The 14,139-nt window shown below is 41.7% G+C and overlaps 9 protein-coding genes across 9 annotated transcripts; 5 read left to right on the top strand and 4 right to left on the bottom strand. All coding sequences in view use genetic code 12, as the record gives it.

Annotated features, from left to right (window-relative positions):
- Positions 1-142: 142 nt before the first annotated feature.
- On the bottom strand, positions 143-1,774 carry EKI1 (ethanolamine kinase; the record flags this gene model as incomplete). Its single annotated transcript, XM_001384969.1, has 2 exons — positions 143-1,379; positions 1,434-1,774. Coding segments are annotated over 2 exons (1,578 nt in total), but the record flags the coding sequence as incomplete, so codon positions are not given.
- A 1,310-nt stretch (positions 1,775-3,084) lies between these two features.
- PICST_47082 (DNA replication complex GINS protein PSF1) lies at positions 3,085-3,759 on the top strand (the record flags this gene model as incomplete). The annotated part of the gene is made up of 2 exons (XM_001385274.1): positions 3,085-3,412; positions 3,491-3,759. 2 exons carry the CDS (start codon positions 3,085-3,087, stop codon positions 3,757-3,759), a joined length of 597 nt encoding a protein of 198 aa, XP_001385311.2.
- A 174-nt stretch (positions 3,760-3,933) lies between these two features.
- Positions 3,934-4,644, bottom strand: PICST_32479 (mediator subunit of RNA polymerase II; the record flags this gene model as incomplete). Its single annotated transcript, XM_001384968.1, has 1 exon — positions 3,934-4,644. One exon carries the CDS (start codon positions 4,642-4,644, stop codon positions 3,934-3,936), a length of 711 nt encoding a protein of 236 aa, XP_001385005.2.
- Positions 4,645-5,125: 481 nt separating this feature from the next.
- FOL3 (folylpolyglutamate synthase) lies at positions 5,126-6,442 on the top strand (the record flags this gene model as incomplete). The annotated part of the gene is made up of 1 exon (XM_001385273.1): positions 5,126-6,442. The coding sequence occupies one exon, from the start codon at positions 5,126-5,128 to the stop codon at positions 6,440-6,442; it is 1,317 nt and encodes a 438-aa protein (XP_001385310.2).
- Positions 6,443-6,747: 305 nt separating this feature from the next.
- Positions 6,748-8,590, top strand: PRW1 (conerved hypothetical protein with WD repeats; the record flags this gene model as incomplete). The annotated part of the gene is made up of 3 exons (XM_001385272.1): positions 6,748-7,000; positions 7,106-8,098; positions 8,192-8,590. 3 exons carry the CDS (start codon positions 6,748-6,750, stop codon positions 8,488-8,490), a joined length of 1,545 nt encoding a protein of 514 aa, XP_001385309.2.
- A 49-nt stretch (positions 8,591-8,639) lies between these two features.
- ASC1 (WD repeat protein) lies at positions 8,640-9,797 on the bottom strand (the record flags this gene model as incomplete). Its single annotated transcript, XM_001384967.1, has 2 exons — positions 8,640-9,065; positions 9,270-9,797. The coding sequence occupies 2 exons, from the start codon at positions 9,795-9,797 to the stop codon at positions 8,640-8,642; spliced, it is 954 nt and encodes a 317-aa protein (XP_001385004.1).
- A 639-nt stretch (positions 9,798-10,436) lies between these two features.
- Positions 10,437-11,903, top strand: YNB1 (conserved hypothetical protein; the record flags this gene model as incomplete). Its single annotated transcript, XM_001385271.1, has 1 exon — positions 10,437-11,903. One exon carries the CDS (start codon positions 10,437-10,439, stop codon positions 11,901-11,903), a length of 1,467 nt encoding a protein of 488 aa, XP_001385308.2.
- A 147-nt stretch (positions 11,904-12,050) lies between these two features.
- Positions 12,051-12,986, bottom strand: GCN3 (translation initiation factor eIF-2B alpha subunit (GCN3); the record flags this gene model as incomplete). The annotated part of the gene is made up of 1 exon (XM_001384966.1): positions 12,051-12,986. One exon carries the CDS (start codon positions 12,984-12,986, stop codon positions 12,051-12,053), a length of 936 nt encoding a protein of 311 aa, XP_001385003.2.
- Positions 12,987-13,292: 306 nt separating this feature from the next.
- Positions 13,293-14,123, top strand: PICST_32473 (RNA polymerase III subunit; the record flags this gene model as incomplete). Its single annotated transcript, XM_001385270.1, has 1 exon — positions 13,293-14,123. The coding sequence occupies one exon, from the start codon at positions 13,293-13,295 to the stop codon at positions 14,121-14,123; it is 831 nt and encodes a 276-aa protein (XP_001385307.1).
- Between the last annotated feature and the right edge of the window lie 16 nt (positions 14,124-14,139).

Here is a 14,139-nt window from a genome sequence, read left to right as displayed (position 1 = left end):
CTATAAATAATAATTATCATAATGTAATTTTATATGCAAATGAACAAGACAAGATTATTTCGAAATGAAATACAAACAAGTTCTAACAGTTTACTTCTACCTTTATTGGGCTGGAGCTTGAAGAAGTAGTGGCTCTTTGCTTTTTCAAGAAATGTCCTTTCCAGACCCAATACTCTTCTAGTCTCAACTTTCCGTACTTAGAGTAATCAAAGTCGATATTTGACAACTCGCTTTGGATCATGGCCCAGATACCCCAGTAGAAACCTGGCAAACCATAGAAGGTAGCGATTTCTTCTATCAAGCTGCCGACTTTATCCATATCCGCGTTTTCGTCGTTAAGATATCCTTTCACCCATTTCACTAAAACAGGGTTGCTTATGTGAGGTGTGGGGATGACGGATCTGTCACAATCAAATCCCTGCCATTCTGCCAAATGGTTGGCAATATCGAAAGCACGAGGTGCTGGTAACATATACTCGTAGTCTATGAATTTGATAGGGTTCTTTTCAATAGTTGGTAAGGAATGTAAAGGTTTCTTGATATCGAGGTCGTCTGGGATGATCACATTTCCAGATAATAAATCGCAGTGTGAAGATACTACAGGTGAATTTGAATTGATCAAGTTTTCCTTCAACCATTCAAACTCCTCGGTAATGATACTCTTGAGGTTTTCAGCGGTGACTTCATGGCTCAAATTGGAGTTAAACGACGATATCAAGTCCGGGTTCACAGGCACAATATTGATCCAGTCTTCTATTAATTCCCATATGTTGGAGATGAATTTCTTCTTATATCTCTTCTTTGTAGAACCATTACTTATGCTGTCTCTTTTTGTTTTCGACTTCAAGCTCATGGAAAAGGTTCTGATCTTTTCCACACCGTTCTGGATCAAGCGGTAGTCTAACTGGTTGTGCCAATTTCCGAGCTGTTGTGCGATTAAGGGATACAAGTTGGGGCTATACAATTCGGACGATTCCAATGACCGGCCAGAGAGATAGCCGTAGATCAATCCGTTCTTGAATCTGGAATGGATGGGAGGAGCCAAGCCGATGGAGTTGAGAATCAAGTGCAGAATGAACTCACGGTGTCTGTCGATAATTAAGTTGGTTCCGTGGCCATATACTCTGATGAGTACAGTTTCCTGCAACGGCTTGTAGGAACATCTAAGCAACATGTTGGTGATACCACCAGTAAGCTGTTTCAAAGTGATCTCATCTTTGTTACTCCAAGTGGGAAAGATTTTCACCAATAAGGTCTTCAAGTCCTGGAAGTTGTTGTTCAAATTCTCGGACAAGTTGACTATGAGTTTGGGAAAGTATACGGCGTGAGTCGCGTAATTATTGATGATAGCCGAGAGGTCAACGTCGGAAGCCGGAGGACTGGGGGTGGTACTGATGGATTTACGGAAAGAAGAAGAAGTCGACGGCACGGACAAGCTAGTGGAATTCGAATGGCTATTGTTACCATTATGGTTACCATTGATAGGGGTATTGTTATTGGCAGTGTTAAGTGTGGAGTGGAGTGGAGTTGGAGAGTTTGGTTCGAATTCGACATCTGAAAGTGAAGGGTTGTTGAGGCTGTAGAGCAAGTTTCTGTTCTTCAAGTAGAGTTTGTCGGGTGTGAAGTCTGCATCGTCCCTTTGGTGTTTGGTATTGTCCAAGGCTAGGAAAGAGTCGGAGTAGCTGTTGAACGAGTTGATGGGGATGCAGTGGACGTCTTTGTTCGCTATGAAGCAGTAGGCCGAGGAAGACTGCTGGAGGTCTGAGGAATCCATTTTGATGTATGGTAATGAAAGAGTAGATGATAAAGTAGATGTGTCAATAGGAATGCAGGAGTCTATGCTATACTAGTAGATAAGATAAGATAAGCTGTGGTGGTATAGTGGTCGCAATTTGGTGGCGAGTAAGGTCTACGGCTTAGTGATGAGGACGAGCTGGTAGCTGGCTCTTCCAACTGTGGTGTGATGAAAGAATAGTGTACGATTTTTGGTCCTGCGATAATCAGAAAAAAATATGTAGATGGAATTTTTCTCTGTTTATGCGGAACGGCTCAGGTCGTCTTTGTAAACCATTAACGACTGTAGACAAACTGGAGAATAGGAGCGATAGAGGACAAAGTGAGACTCCACAACGGATAGCTGAGTAGAAGTGAATAGGTATAAATAAGTCGCCGCAAATGGCAGATAATAGCAAATAGTAGCTGGTAGCTGGTAGCTGGTACTGACTAAGAGTAGAAGTTGGGGTAGCCTCGGGGGAGGAGTATTTGGTATTTATATACGCCAGCCGTATGGTGAATTCCACATGCTGTTGGCAGTGGAGATCTGTGTCGCACGACTTTTGCGACCCTGAGTCAATTAGGATAAGGATCACATAGACAATGGAAGATAGTTTCGATTAGATCTCTTGCTACGTTTTGGGCCTGTACTGTTGGACGTTTGTGTGATATAGTGGTATTTAAGTGTGTTATATATTGTTTGGTAGTTCATCTGGTTCTTGTATTTTTCAGTGGTTTAGCGATGGTAACTCCATATTTTGTAAAATTGGCCGAGAAATTTGAAAAAATAGCTTCTGAATCTTGTGAAGGACAAAGCCAGTTGGTTCTTCTGACGAATGATAATAGAGAAAACTTACTCTACATTACCACAATGAGACGAATGATACGGAACTCTTTGTATGTGTAAAAGAATTACTACGATATAGCCAGAAATATAATTATAGTGATATAATGATATAATTGAACAGCTATGAATATTGCTTTGGTACGAGACGATTTTGTACAGCAAGAAAATTGCTGAACTGTAGCTTCAATTCATCCTACACCATTCATATAAACAATACCGACAATACTTTGCTCTCGTCCCATTTTCAGTACCGTCCATTCTTCATAAAAGAATCTTGCCGCAAATTGTAAGGCTTTATCAGTCCAATCTCTGCTGACATAAGAAACACCAAAATTAACCGCGTTTTTTCACTCTGTACTTCTCATCTCCATACACTCCCACAGTTGAGGAATACTATCTATTTCTATCAACACTCCATCTCTTGCAACTCTTCCTCTCTTTCGCTACTTCTTCGTTTCCACAAGATGTACGGGGATCTCGCCAACAAGTTGATTCTCGACGCCAAGAGAACAGCCAATCTCCTGGAAATTCCTCTCTACCAAGCAGACTTGGTCAAAGACATCGTGAAAGAAGTACAGGATCTCAAGAACGATGCCGACTATCTCATGGAACAGCAGGAGCTTAACGGCGAAGATGACGACGCGGAGCAGTCCAAAATCAATCAGTGTCAGCTATTTGTGACCATGTTATCGATGACAAGAAACAAGCGATGTCTACTTGCCTACGAAAATCTCCGTGCCAACAAGATCGATGAATTCTGCTGGTTGAATCTCGATCCCATCACCGACTCCAGTAAAGAGTCGCTGGCTTCACGAGTAAAGAATTCCATCAGCGACAACGCCATCTACACCAACTATACTACACAGCTAGCATTGGACAACTTGAGCCACGCCGAACAGGAATACTACAAAAACTACCAGGACTTGTTGATGGACTACAAATCCAAATACGCAGATATCGATCTCTCGGGAACACTAGAGCCTCCTACAAATATCTTTATAGATGTGAGAGTCCTCAGAAACGGAGGAGAGGTCCAGACAGAGTACGGCTCCTTCAACTTGATAAAAGACTCTCAGTTCTATGTGCGGAAATCTGACGTTGAACGTTTGATCCAGCAGGGGTATTTGGAAGAGTTGTAGGAAAATAAGCATTGAAATCATAGCATAACAATTGTATAATATGTATAATAACATAGATATCATAACATTATCATAACATATCATAAAATAGATATCACAATATAGATAAACTAGATTATCATGAGTGTACCATATTGTATCCTTAGGCCTCTCATTCTCAAATACTTGCTCACTTCATAGTATATCTTCAAAAAGATCATCTACATTGCTATTATCATCGTTATTATTGTCATTGTTGTCCATGTCGATGTCAATATCGGCGCCAAGGCCAAGTTCTGGTTCCGAAGTCGACTCCTTTGGAATGTTGATTTCATTGAATGGTGTTTCTTGTTTGATGTCATCCTTTGATTCTATTTGGTCGGGTTGAGTTTCTTTAGTTTCTTCATTTGTTGATTGATTGCTTTTTTCTGGTTCTGTTATCGACTCTTGAACAGCTTCTTTCTTTACTTGTGTCTTATCTTCTTCAGCATTCTTTTCTATTTCTACTGATTGTTCAGCATCTGCCATACTGATATCCTCTTCGTTGCTCTTGCTGACGGGTGGCAATAAGCCTTCTAATTCCTTCAATTCCTCGTTAAGCTTTTTCCTTCCAAGTGTGGTGTTCTTCTGGTCTACTCCAATGGGCAATATCATGACTCCGTCTTTGTTCTTGTCGTAGACTCCAATGTTATCGTCCATAACCTTGACTTCCTTACGAAGATCAATTGCCACTTTGCTCAAAATGCTGTAGATTTCTTCTGTCTGCAGCGCAAACGACTCCTTGACATCGCCATCGCTGCTGCTATAGGTCTGGAAGAGCGTAGATATGTTGTCTAGCAAGGAGACAATCTTGCAGTCGATCTCGTAGAGAGAATCGAGTCTTTCCTGGATGAACGTTTCTGACATGAAATAAGAAAATGTAGGATAGGATCTTCTTGAGAAATGTATATATAGCCGTGTACGTATCTATGTGTCCAGAATTGGTATTGATGAATGATAGTGGCAGTTTTTGAGAAAGAATATGGAGTAGATTTTCCATGAGACTTAAAAATTACTTTAGTGGAAAGTTGCGACTATTAATGTGAGACTTCAATTAGAAGGCTAACATTATAAAGCAATAATTACTACTACTGAAGTGAAGTCTCTATTCCACCGATAACAACAATATTGTTATCTTGCCTCTTGTAAATATTGACTTTCTACTCTTGCCCGAGTGCTCTCGCTAATTGTCAACATCATTACTAGGCTGATTCTATAAGCTTAACCACGCAAAGTCGCACTATGAATTTTCACTATTCATTTAAGCATTGACTCCTCTTCAATTACATTTCCACATATTCTTCTTCTTTGTTCATATCTAAATACCTTCACACTTTCACTCATTATCATGCCTATAGATTTGGGCCTCTCGAGAGTCTATCTGCTCTTGAAGCAATTGAATAATCCACATATCAATGCTTACAAGACTATCCATGTAGCTGGCACGAATGGCAAAGGCTCGACAGTGGCATACCTCTCGTCAATTCTTACAAAGTCGAAAGTCAGAAACGGCCGCTTTACTTCGCCCCATATGTTGTACTACAATGATTGTATTTGTATCAATGACGAAGTCTACCCTTTGTCTAAGTTCCAAAAAGTGAGCAATTTAGTACAAGAACAGAACCAATTGCACAAGTTGGGCTGTACCGAGTTTGAGCTATTGACAGTAACAGCATTCAAGATCTTTGAGTTGGAAAATGTTGAAATTGCTGTAGTCGAAGTTGGTCTTGGAGGTCGTTTAGATGCTACCAATGCATTGGAACCCTACAATAAGACTACAAAGGGTGGAGTCATAGCCACCGCCATCACAAAGATCGGTATTGATCACGAGAACTTGTTGGGGAACACACTAGCCGCAATTTCAGGCGAAAAAGCAGGGATTATCAAGAGAATGATCCCTTGTGTCCTAGATAGAACTAACGTAAAAGTTGTAGTAGAAACAGTCCAAAACAGAGCCAATGAATTGGATGTGCCATTGACCTTGGTGGATGGAATTGAAGAAGCAGAGCCTGCTCCGGCACAAATTATATCGCAAGAAGTGCAAGATTTACTTACACTATCGCCCTTGAAGGGAGACTACCAACTCCAGAACTTAAGTGTGTCCTTAAAGGTAGTAGAACTTGTCAGTCCATACTTTTTGGATGACGCCGGCAACTGTAGGATAACGAACGAAACTATACGCTCAGGAATCGGTGCAACACGATGGCCGGGCCGTCTTCAAAGTGTCCAAATCCCGAATTTTGATTTTAGTGTTCTCTTGGATGGAGCTCATAACGAGAGTGCAGCCATTGAGTTGGGTAAACATCTCCGGAAGCAGAGAAATGGCCAAGGGATTATATTTGTTATCGGCATGACTAAGGGTAAGTCTTTGGCAAGTTTGTTGTCTCATATAGCGGAAAAAACCAAAGACACCGTAATTGGAACTTCTTTCACACCTCCCGAGAATATGCCATGGATCAGTAGCTTTCCAATACACCAACTTCAGCAAGAGGCATCTCAGTATGTTGAAGATGTGGATAAATTTGTCGGAGAAGATATCTCCAAGGTATTTGCACATGTCAAGAAGTACAGAGATCAGGGTGATGAGAGACAAGTTGTAGTATGTGGCTCGTTGTACTTGTGTGGAGATGTTCTTCGATTGGTAGAGAGTGGTGAGAGTAATTGAGGATATATTGTATATACTGGATTTTGATAGAACACCACGTTTAATAACGTACATACATAATTGAACAACTTTCATAGCGAATAGCTAACGTATATATTTATAAAGAGTGTCTATTTTGTATATCCACCATGCTATAGTGCTCTTCAGATTTCGCAATCATTTCTTCCTACGAATAGCTGCGAAAAATTCTGTGGAGGTTGCAGACGCGATACGCGAATTTTTCAGACGAATTGTGACTACCATTATCCTTATCTTTGGTTATTTCTTCAGCATAAATATTCAATTGTCGTACCATCGGGCTCACTATGGCAAAGATTTCGGAGTTTGAAAGGCAGAGACAGGAAAATATCCAGCGGAACAAGGAGCTCTTGAAGCTGTTGAATTTGGACTCTCTTTCTCAACTGATTAAGAGAGAGCTTCCCAGAGCCAGCGAGACCAAAAAAAGGAAAACAACTCCAAGAACAAAAGCTGTCAAAAAAGAGGATGTCGAACCGTCAAGAAGATCACGCCGGATTGCCGGAATCAAGTCGGAATTGGAAAACCCGGAAGAGTACAACCGTATAAGAGAAGAAGAAGAGGAAACCGAGAGAAAGAAGCGTGAACTTGAAAAGTTGAAGAGAACTAGATTGTTCGGAGAGTTCAGTCTTATTGATTTGGTCACAGACAAAAAACTGGGGAGTTTGAAATTTGAAGATAAAGTCATCAAATCCGATTCGACTGAACCAGAAGTGAAGCAAGAAGAGAAAGAAGAACTAAGCGAAGACATCAAAAACGATAATAAAGTACTCCATAGATTGCAAGCTCTTGGAGACAAGTTTTCTGCTGGAGATTTCTTTGATATAATTCAAAAGAATCCCATCCAGTACGACGATAAAGTATTACAGTCGACTCGGGACGAGTTTGATAAGTTGAAGATCTACGAGAAACACAATCCTCTCGATATCAAGATCTCACACACCAGGATCACAGCTATCAATTTCCACCCTTCAACGACTGATAGAGTTGTGGCTGCTGGAGACACTAATGGTAATGTGGGAATCTGGGCTGTAGACTCGGGTGAGGACGATTCCGAGCCTACCATATCGATTTTAAGACCTCATGGTAAGGCTATATCTCGTATCTTGACTCCTGTAGCTGAACAAAATAAGCTATATTCGGCTTCATATGACGGTTCTGTTAGAGTGTTGGATTTGAACAAGTTGGCGTCGACAGAAGTGGTGTATCTTAATGATCCATACGAAAACGACGATTATGCCTTGGGAGTTTCCGATATCAACTTCTGTGCCTCAGATGCCAATCTCTTATACATGACAACATTATCCGGAAGTTTCCATAAGCACGACATTAGAACGCCATTCAAACCTCTCAAAAGCAAAGATATACTTCGTTTGCATGATAAGAAGATCGGTTCTTTCTCTATCAATCCTAACAACACCTATCAAATAGCCACAGCTTCGTTGGATAGAACCTTACGTATATGGGACTTGAGAAACGTCTCGAAAGCCAATGCCGAATGGTCAGAATTTGAAAACCAAATCTCACCGCATTTATATGGTTCATTCTCATCAAGGCTCTCGGTGTCTTGTGTGGACTGGAATAGCGAAAATCGACTCGTCTGCAATGGTTATGATGATTATATCAACATCTTTGATTTAAGTGGTTCAGAAGAATTGCCCGCAGTGACAGAATGGGAGTCAGACTTTCAGCCTAATGTAGCAAAGAAATCCCGAAAGAGAAAGACCGACGAAGACGAAGAATCGCTTATTCCGGACAATTTGAAAGCATTCAACAAAATCAAACACAACTGTCAAACTGGTAGATGGGTGTCGATTCTTAAGTCCAAATGGCAGGTTGCTCCAGAAGACGGTGTGCAGAAGTTTGTCATTGCCAATATGAACCGAGCTTTAGATATCTATGATCAAAAGGGTCAGATAATAGCCCACTTAACAGACTCTGTAGGAGCAGTTCCAGCAGTCTGTGGATTTCATCCTACAAAGAATTGGGTTGTAGGAGGAAGCGCTAGCGGAAAGGTGTACCTATTTGAATGACCTTTGAGGTTAACTTTGTTAGATGAAGGTAACCAGACTGACAAGTCTACACAATCTCGCAACTACAGTAGAAACAATTAATATACACGTTTTTTACTTGAAGTTATTACCAATCCTAGAATCTAAACACTAACTAGTTAGAGAGAAGCTTAAGCGGATGGGGTCATGACTTGCCAGACTCTGATAACGTTATCAGTGTAACCGGCGAACAAGTTTTGACCGTCAGCAGACCAAGCCAAAGAGATGGCTTCTGGGTCCTTGGCCTTGGCACCAATAGCGAATTCTGGCTTCAATTCATCCAACAATTCTCTTTCTTGCAACTTGAAGATCTTGATACCAGAAGAGGTGGCAGCAGCCAACCAGTATCTGTTTGGAGAGAAAGCCAAAGCATGGACTTCAGAGTTGGCGTTCAAGGTGTACAAAGTCTTGTTGGAGTTCAAGTCCCACAAGATGATAACACCGTCCTTACCAGCAGAGGAGCACAAAGATCCATCTGGGGACAAGGTGATGCAGGAAATGTAACCGGTGTGTCCAATGTAGTCAGCGTTGACAGAGTAGTCCAACAAGTCCCAGGACTAGAATTGAGTTAGTAACAAAATCGAAGATAGTGGAGATACTAGCTTCCTTAAATCCGATTGACTGCGATAACATCAGAGATCTTGGTGATTAAAAATGTCTCATTCGAAGCTGGCGAGCCCGTCTGAAGTAGCAAATATAGAATACATCATCTAGAGTCAATCAGAAAAGCTAGAAAAATCAAAATATTTCAAAAAACATACCTTAACAGTCTTATCCCAAGAAGCAGAGATAACAGTGGAAGAGTTGTCGGATGGAGAGATTCTGACGGCAGAGACCCAGTCGGAGTGGCCGTTCAAGGTGGCCATACATTCACCGATGGTGTTCCAGACCTTGACGGTCTTGTCTCTGGAAGCAGAGACAATTTGTCTCAAGTTCTTGGCGATGGAGACGGACAAAACGTCACCAGTGTGGCCAACGAATCTTTGGGTACATTCACCAGATTCCAAGTCCCACAATCTCAAGGTCTTATCCCAAGAAGCAGACAAGGCGTAAGCACCGTCAGCAGAGATGGTAACGTCTTGGACAATGTGGGAGTGACCCTTGAAGGACTTTTGTGGGACACCGTATTGGTTGTCTTCACCTCCAGTCAACTTCCATCTGATCAAAGTCTTGTCTCTGGAACCAGACAACAACAAGTCTGGGTGAGCTGGGGTGGTGGAAAGGGAAGTAACCCATCCGTTGTGACCTTCTAAGGTACCTCTCAAAACTAAAACTTCTTGGTCAGCCATTGTGATTGTTTGCAATTGCGTTGGAGAAAAACGAAGGAACCAAATCAAACTGGAAATGGAATTTTTCAATATACTTACAGGATGAACTAAAAATTTTTCACTATATGAATCACGTGTTCTATTGATCACATGACACAAATCTTCATTTGGTGAGAGTGCGAGATGGATGCTGTGATGACGTTAACTACGACACCGTGCCCGGGATTACACATCTGGTGGGACTGTTTTCTTGCCGAGATACATGCAGGTGTCAATTATAAGCACCCCCACCGCTTACTGGAAGATCCATACCGCGTTTTTTATATTGTATATCACGTGAGAATCTTGAAAATGGAGAGACCACCTAGCAAGGTACAGAATGTGTAGGCAATATGCTGGATACGAATTGTATCCTTCATGAAGTAAAGCCATTTTAGTACATTTATCGTATTATTACATCTCCAGGACGATTCTAACACCAAAAACTCCTTATTACTCCAGTACATCTGACAATATAGCTTCAATATCTTATCAGGTTCATCACGTGACTGTACATAGTTAAAGCCCCCACAGCCCCACATAATCAACCAACTTTCAACAAACACTTCAAAATCTGTGCCTTCATTGGCTACGTTAATTATTTTATAATTTTGCAAGACCATGGACAAGCTCAAGATAGTTGTAATCAGCGGTGGAACTGCGACCAACGAGCTTGTTTCGGTTTTCAAACATATTCTGCCCCATGTCTGTTACATATTGCCTATTCTGGACAATGGAGGATCAACGTCTGAGATAATTCGAGTCATTGGTGGTCCAGCTATAGGTGATGTCCGCTCAAGATTGACAAGGTTGATTCCTGATCATCAGCAGCCGTTGCTTCGGCTTTTAAGTTTCCGGTTGCTGCTGGTCCCAGCCGAGGCAAAAGTTCAATGGAATGAAATTGTAGATGGAACCCATGAGTTATGGAACGGTATCAGTTCAGCAACAAAGGAGATTTTCCGAGCATTTTTCATTCATATACACGTAGAGCTACTCAAGAGGTCGAAACATCATGTAGCCTCGAACAAGAAACAGTTTCGGTATGAGTTGGCCAATGTAGGCAACCTTTTTTTGACAGGAGTGAGGTTATTCATAGGGTCTCTAGACTCAGCCATTGAATTGTTCTGCAAACTTACTGATATCGATCTGCTGACGGAGGTTTTACCTTGTATTAATACCAACTTCACGTATCACATCAGTGCATTGCTCGAAAATGGATTGATCATTACTGGTCAGTCGCAGATTTCACATCCTTCTGAGACTCATAGTGCCAAAATCGATATTTATCCGCCTCCTATCAATACAACTCGTCCTGCAACTCCTTCCGAGACTACGTTGCGAACAAGTTACTTCGGAACTGCATCGTTAGATGGGCTCACCAATGACTTTCCTATCAACGAGGTGGCTCTAGCCAACACTCCGAAGAGACAGAGCATTATTTCAGTGCTCTCAGACGATGAAGATGACGAGGAGTTGGGGAATGTTCCACAGTATACACATCCTGAGCTTAAGAAGTCACAGTTGCACTTCAACAAGTCTCACAATATCGAGCCGTTGCTTTCTCCAATCAAGCGAATATTCTATGTGTCTCCTTATGGCCAAGAGATCTGTCCTACTGCTCCTAGCAAAGTGACCTCTTCTATAGCCCATGCGGACCTTCTTGTGTACTCCATAGGCTCGTTGATGACAAGTATCATTCCCATCGTAATATTGAAGGGTGTAGGGAGAGCTATAGCCTCGAGTTTGACTGATGCTCCAGATCGCAAGAAGAGAGTGCTTTTACTTAATGGGTGTCTAGACAGAGAAACTTTTGGGATGACGGCAACAAATTTCATCAAGGAGATTGCCGAACTGGCTACATACTCGTTACATTCCAATGGAGACGAATCTATTCCGCCAGCACTCATGGAATGGAACAAATACGTTACCCACTTGCTCTACATGGAGGACCCATCCATCCCCGTAGACAAAGACTATTTGGAGAATACTAGGGACATCCGATGCGTGGAAGTTAAAAAGGTCGCTGGAACGGATTATTTTGATTTGCAGAGTCTTCAAGAAAAATTGACAGAAATAACCGAAGAATGATAATGAGATATGAATGGATAGACACGAATAATGAAATGTATATATCATGTACCAATATATATAAGTATAACGTATATGAATAACCAATAACCACCATTATGTTAGTCTTATTTACAAATGTATATGATTACGACTAATGATGTACAACTAATCGTACCACACCTTGATCAACTCCTCAGACACAGCTGACGGCGTCAATACTCCCAAGTCAGTGATCAATGCAGTGATATATTCATGCAGAGTAAAGTCGAGCTTGTGCTCGTTCAATATGCTTTGGTCGTCTGGGTTCTTTTCCTTTTCATCAGCTTCTGACAAAAGGTTTCTGACACTGGTTGGTAAATCGTTTGGAGCCAATGGGAACAATCTGACGAATTTGTGTGACTCAGTGACTACATAGAAAGGCTTGTTGTTGACTTTGGCCAAACATCCGATCTGGTACGAACCAATATGGTTGATGATTCCTCCACTTTCAGCTACGCCCTCAGCACCAACCAATATCTTGTCGACTTTGTGGATAATGTACCCTACTGCGTTGTCTACTATTACTTCCACTGGTATCTCGGCTTCACGCAACTTTTTGGCCATGTAGAATCCCAAACCAGTAGGTCTGGACTCCGTGACTATGACTCTGAAACGAACTAATCGCTCGGTCTTAGCCTTCTTCAACAACGTATATACTACACGTGAAAACGAGTGCACCAAGATGGTATCATCATCCTTGATGAAAGGAAGACCATATTCAGCCAGTTTGTTTCTCGATTCTTTGGCTCTTTGAACGAAAAGCTGGCCATTTTCCACTAAGTTCTTCTTACAAGACTCCCAGTCAGAATACAAGTTGGTGTTTCTTAATACAAATCTCATGAACAAATCACAACCAGCTGAAAGCGAAATGGCGTTGGGAATAGACGACTTCAACGTGTCGATGTTAGACTTGACCAAGTTGATCAATTCTGACGATGTGGAAGGCTGCTTAACTCTGAGCATAGTGACTAGCGACTCGATGGCTGCGATGGGCATTGTCAAATCTCTATCATCTTCCAAAAACTGGAGATACGTTTTTGTGATATCAAAAGCGTCGCTCATGATACGAAGTCTATTTATATTTCTAATTGGAGAAGAATGAGAGAAGGAATCAAAAATGAAGATAAAGAATAGAGACATCAATATCAAGTTGTGAATCATACTGTCTATTTTTCACTTTTAGTAGCATACTAGTTCCGGGGCAGCGCGCACTTTGAATTCACTATAGAGCATCATGTGACCTCATCGTATTTCCGGCCGTGTACATCAAGTTTGGAAATTTTCAGATTCGAACTAGATACAACCATTCTTTTCCATACTCCAGTATCTCATTTACACAAACAACATATCATCGAAATTAGAACCGCCATGTCGGCCACATCCAGCTCGTTATTTGTCCAGGACGAGGACGATCACAATATGTCTGAATCTGAACTAAACCAGACTTCTGGAGAGATAACCGGCCCATTCGATCCAGAACAGCCACAAGAACCAGAAGAAGATGACGATCCTATCATCGATTCGATACCCCTTGTACTCAATACCTTGCCATCATCTTCACAGTCTTTACATGTGCTCCAATACCCCGGAAGACCTGGATCTCGTCCCCTTTCCGATGGTAGCTACCGTGCCAGCTTCAAGCAAGAGTCCAAATATTTAGAAGTAAAAGTGCCACTTGACACATCTAAATTCTTCAATGTGTCCAAAACCGAGGACTGGGGAGAAGACATTGCAGTTCAGGGTTTACAGGGGGTATTGAACAAGTCCGAAGGTGGAATGTATGTTGGCCAGATAATCGAAGAGAACGGCTCTAAGAAAATAGTGCTTACTCCAGTGGACAGCACGGCTCAACTTAGGACTGCTTTCAAGTATATCGATGATCTCGATGCTTCGACTCAGGCACAGAGAAAGGCAGAGAATTCCGACTCCTCCAAATCTTCCAATATCCAGATCTTACAGACAGCTGCGAAATCCGGCTCTCAGATCACCAGTTCCGAGGGGTTTGGGAGTTCCTTAGGAGAATCACTTAGACACGTCAAGAAGTTCGATGAGGAACAATGGTCTACATTGAAATGGGAAACTGTAACCAGTGACGTTTCACAAAACTTGAGGTCTACATTGGCCAATTCTGCGGACGGAATAGAGTTGTCCACTGTTACTACCATGGACGACTATATAGTAGAGCTTACTAAAGATTAGGCTGCGAAACACGAAA

The sequence above is a fragment of the Scheffersomyces stipitis genome, chromosome 5, assembly GCF_000209165.1.
Source record: "Scheffersomyces stipitis CBS 6054 chromosome 5, complete sequence".
NCBI classification, from domain to species: Eukaryota; Fungi; Ascomycota; class Pichiomycetes; order Serinales; family Debaryomycetaceae; genus Scheffersomyces; species Scheffersomyces stipitis.
The sequence above is the reverse complement of the archived record's forward strand: the minus strand, read 5'-3'. Positions and strand labels throughout refer to the sequence as shown.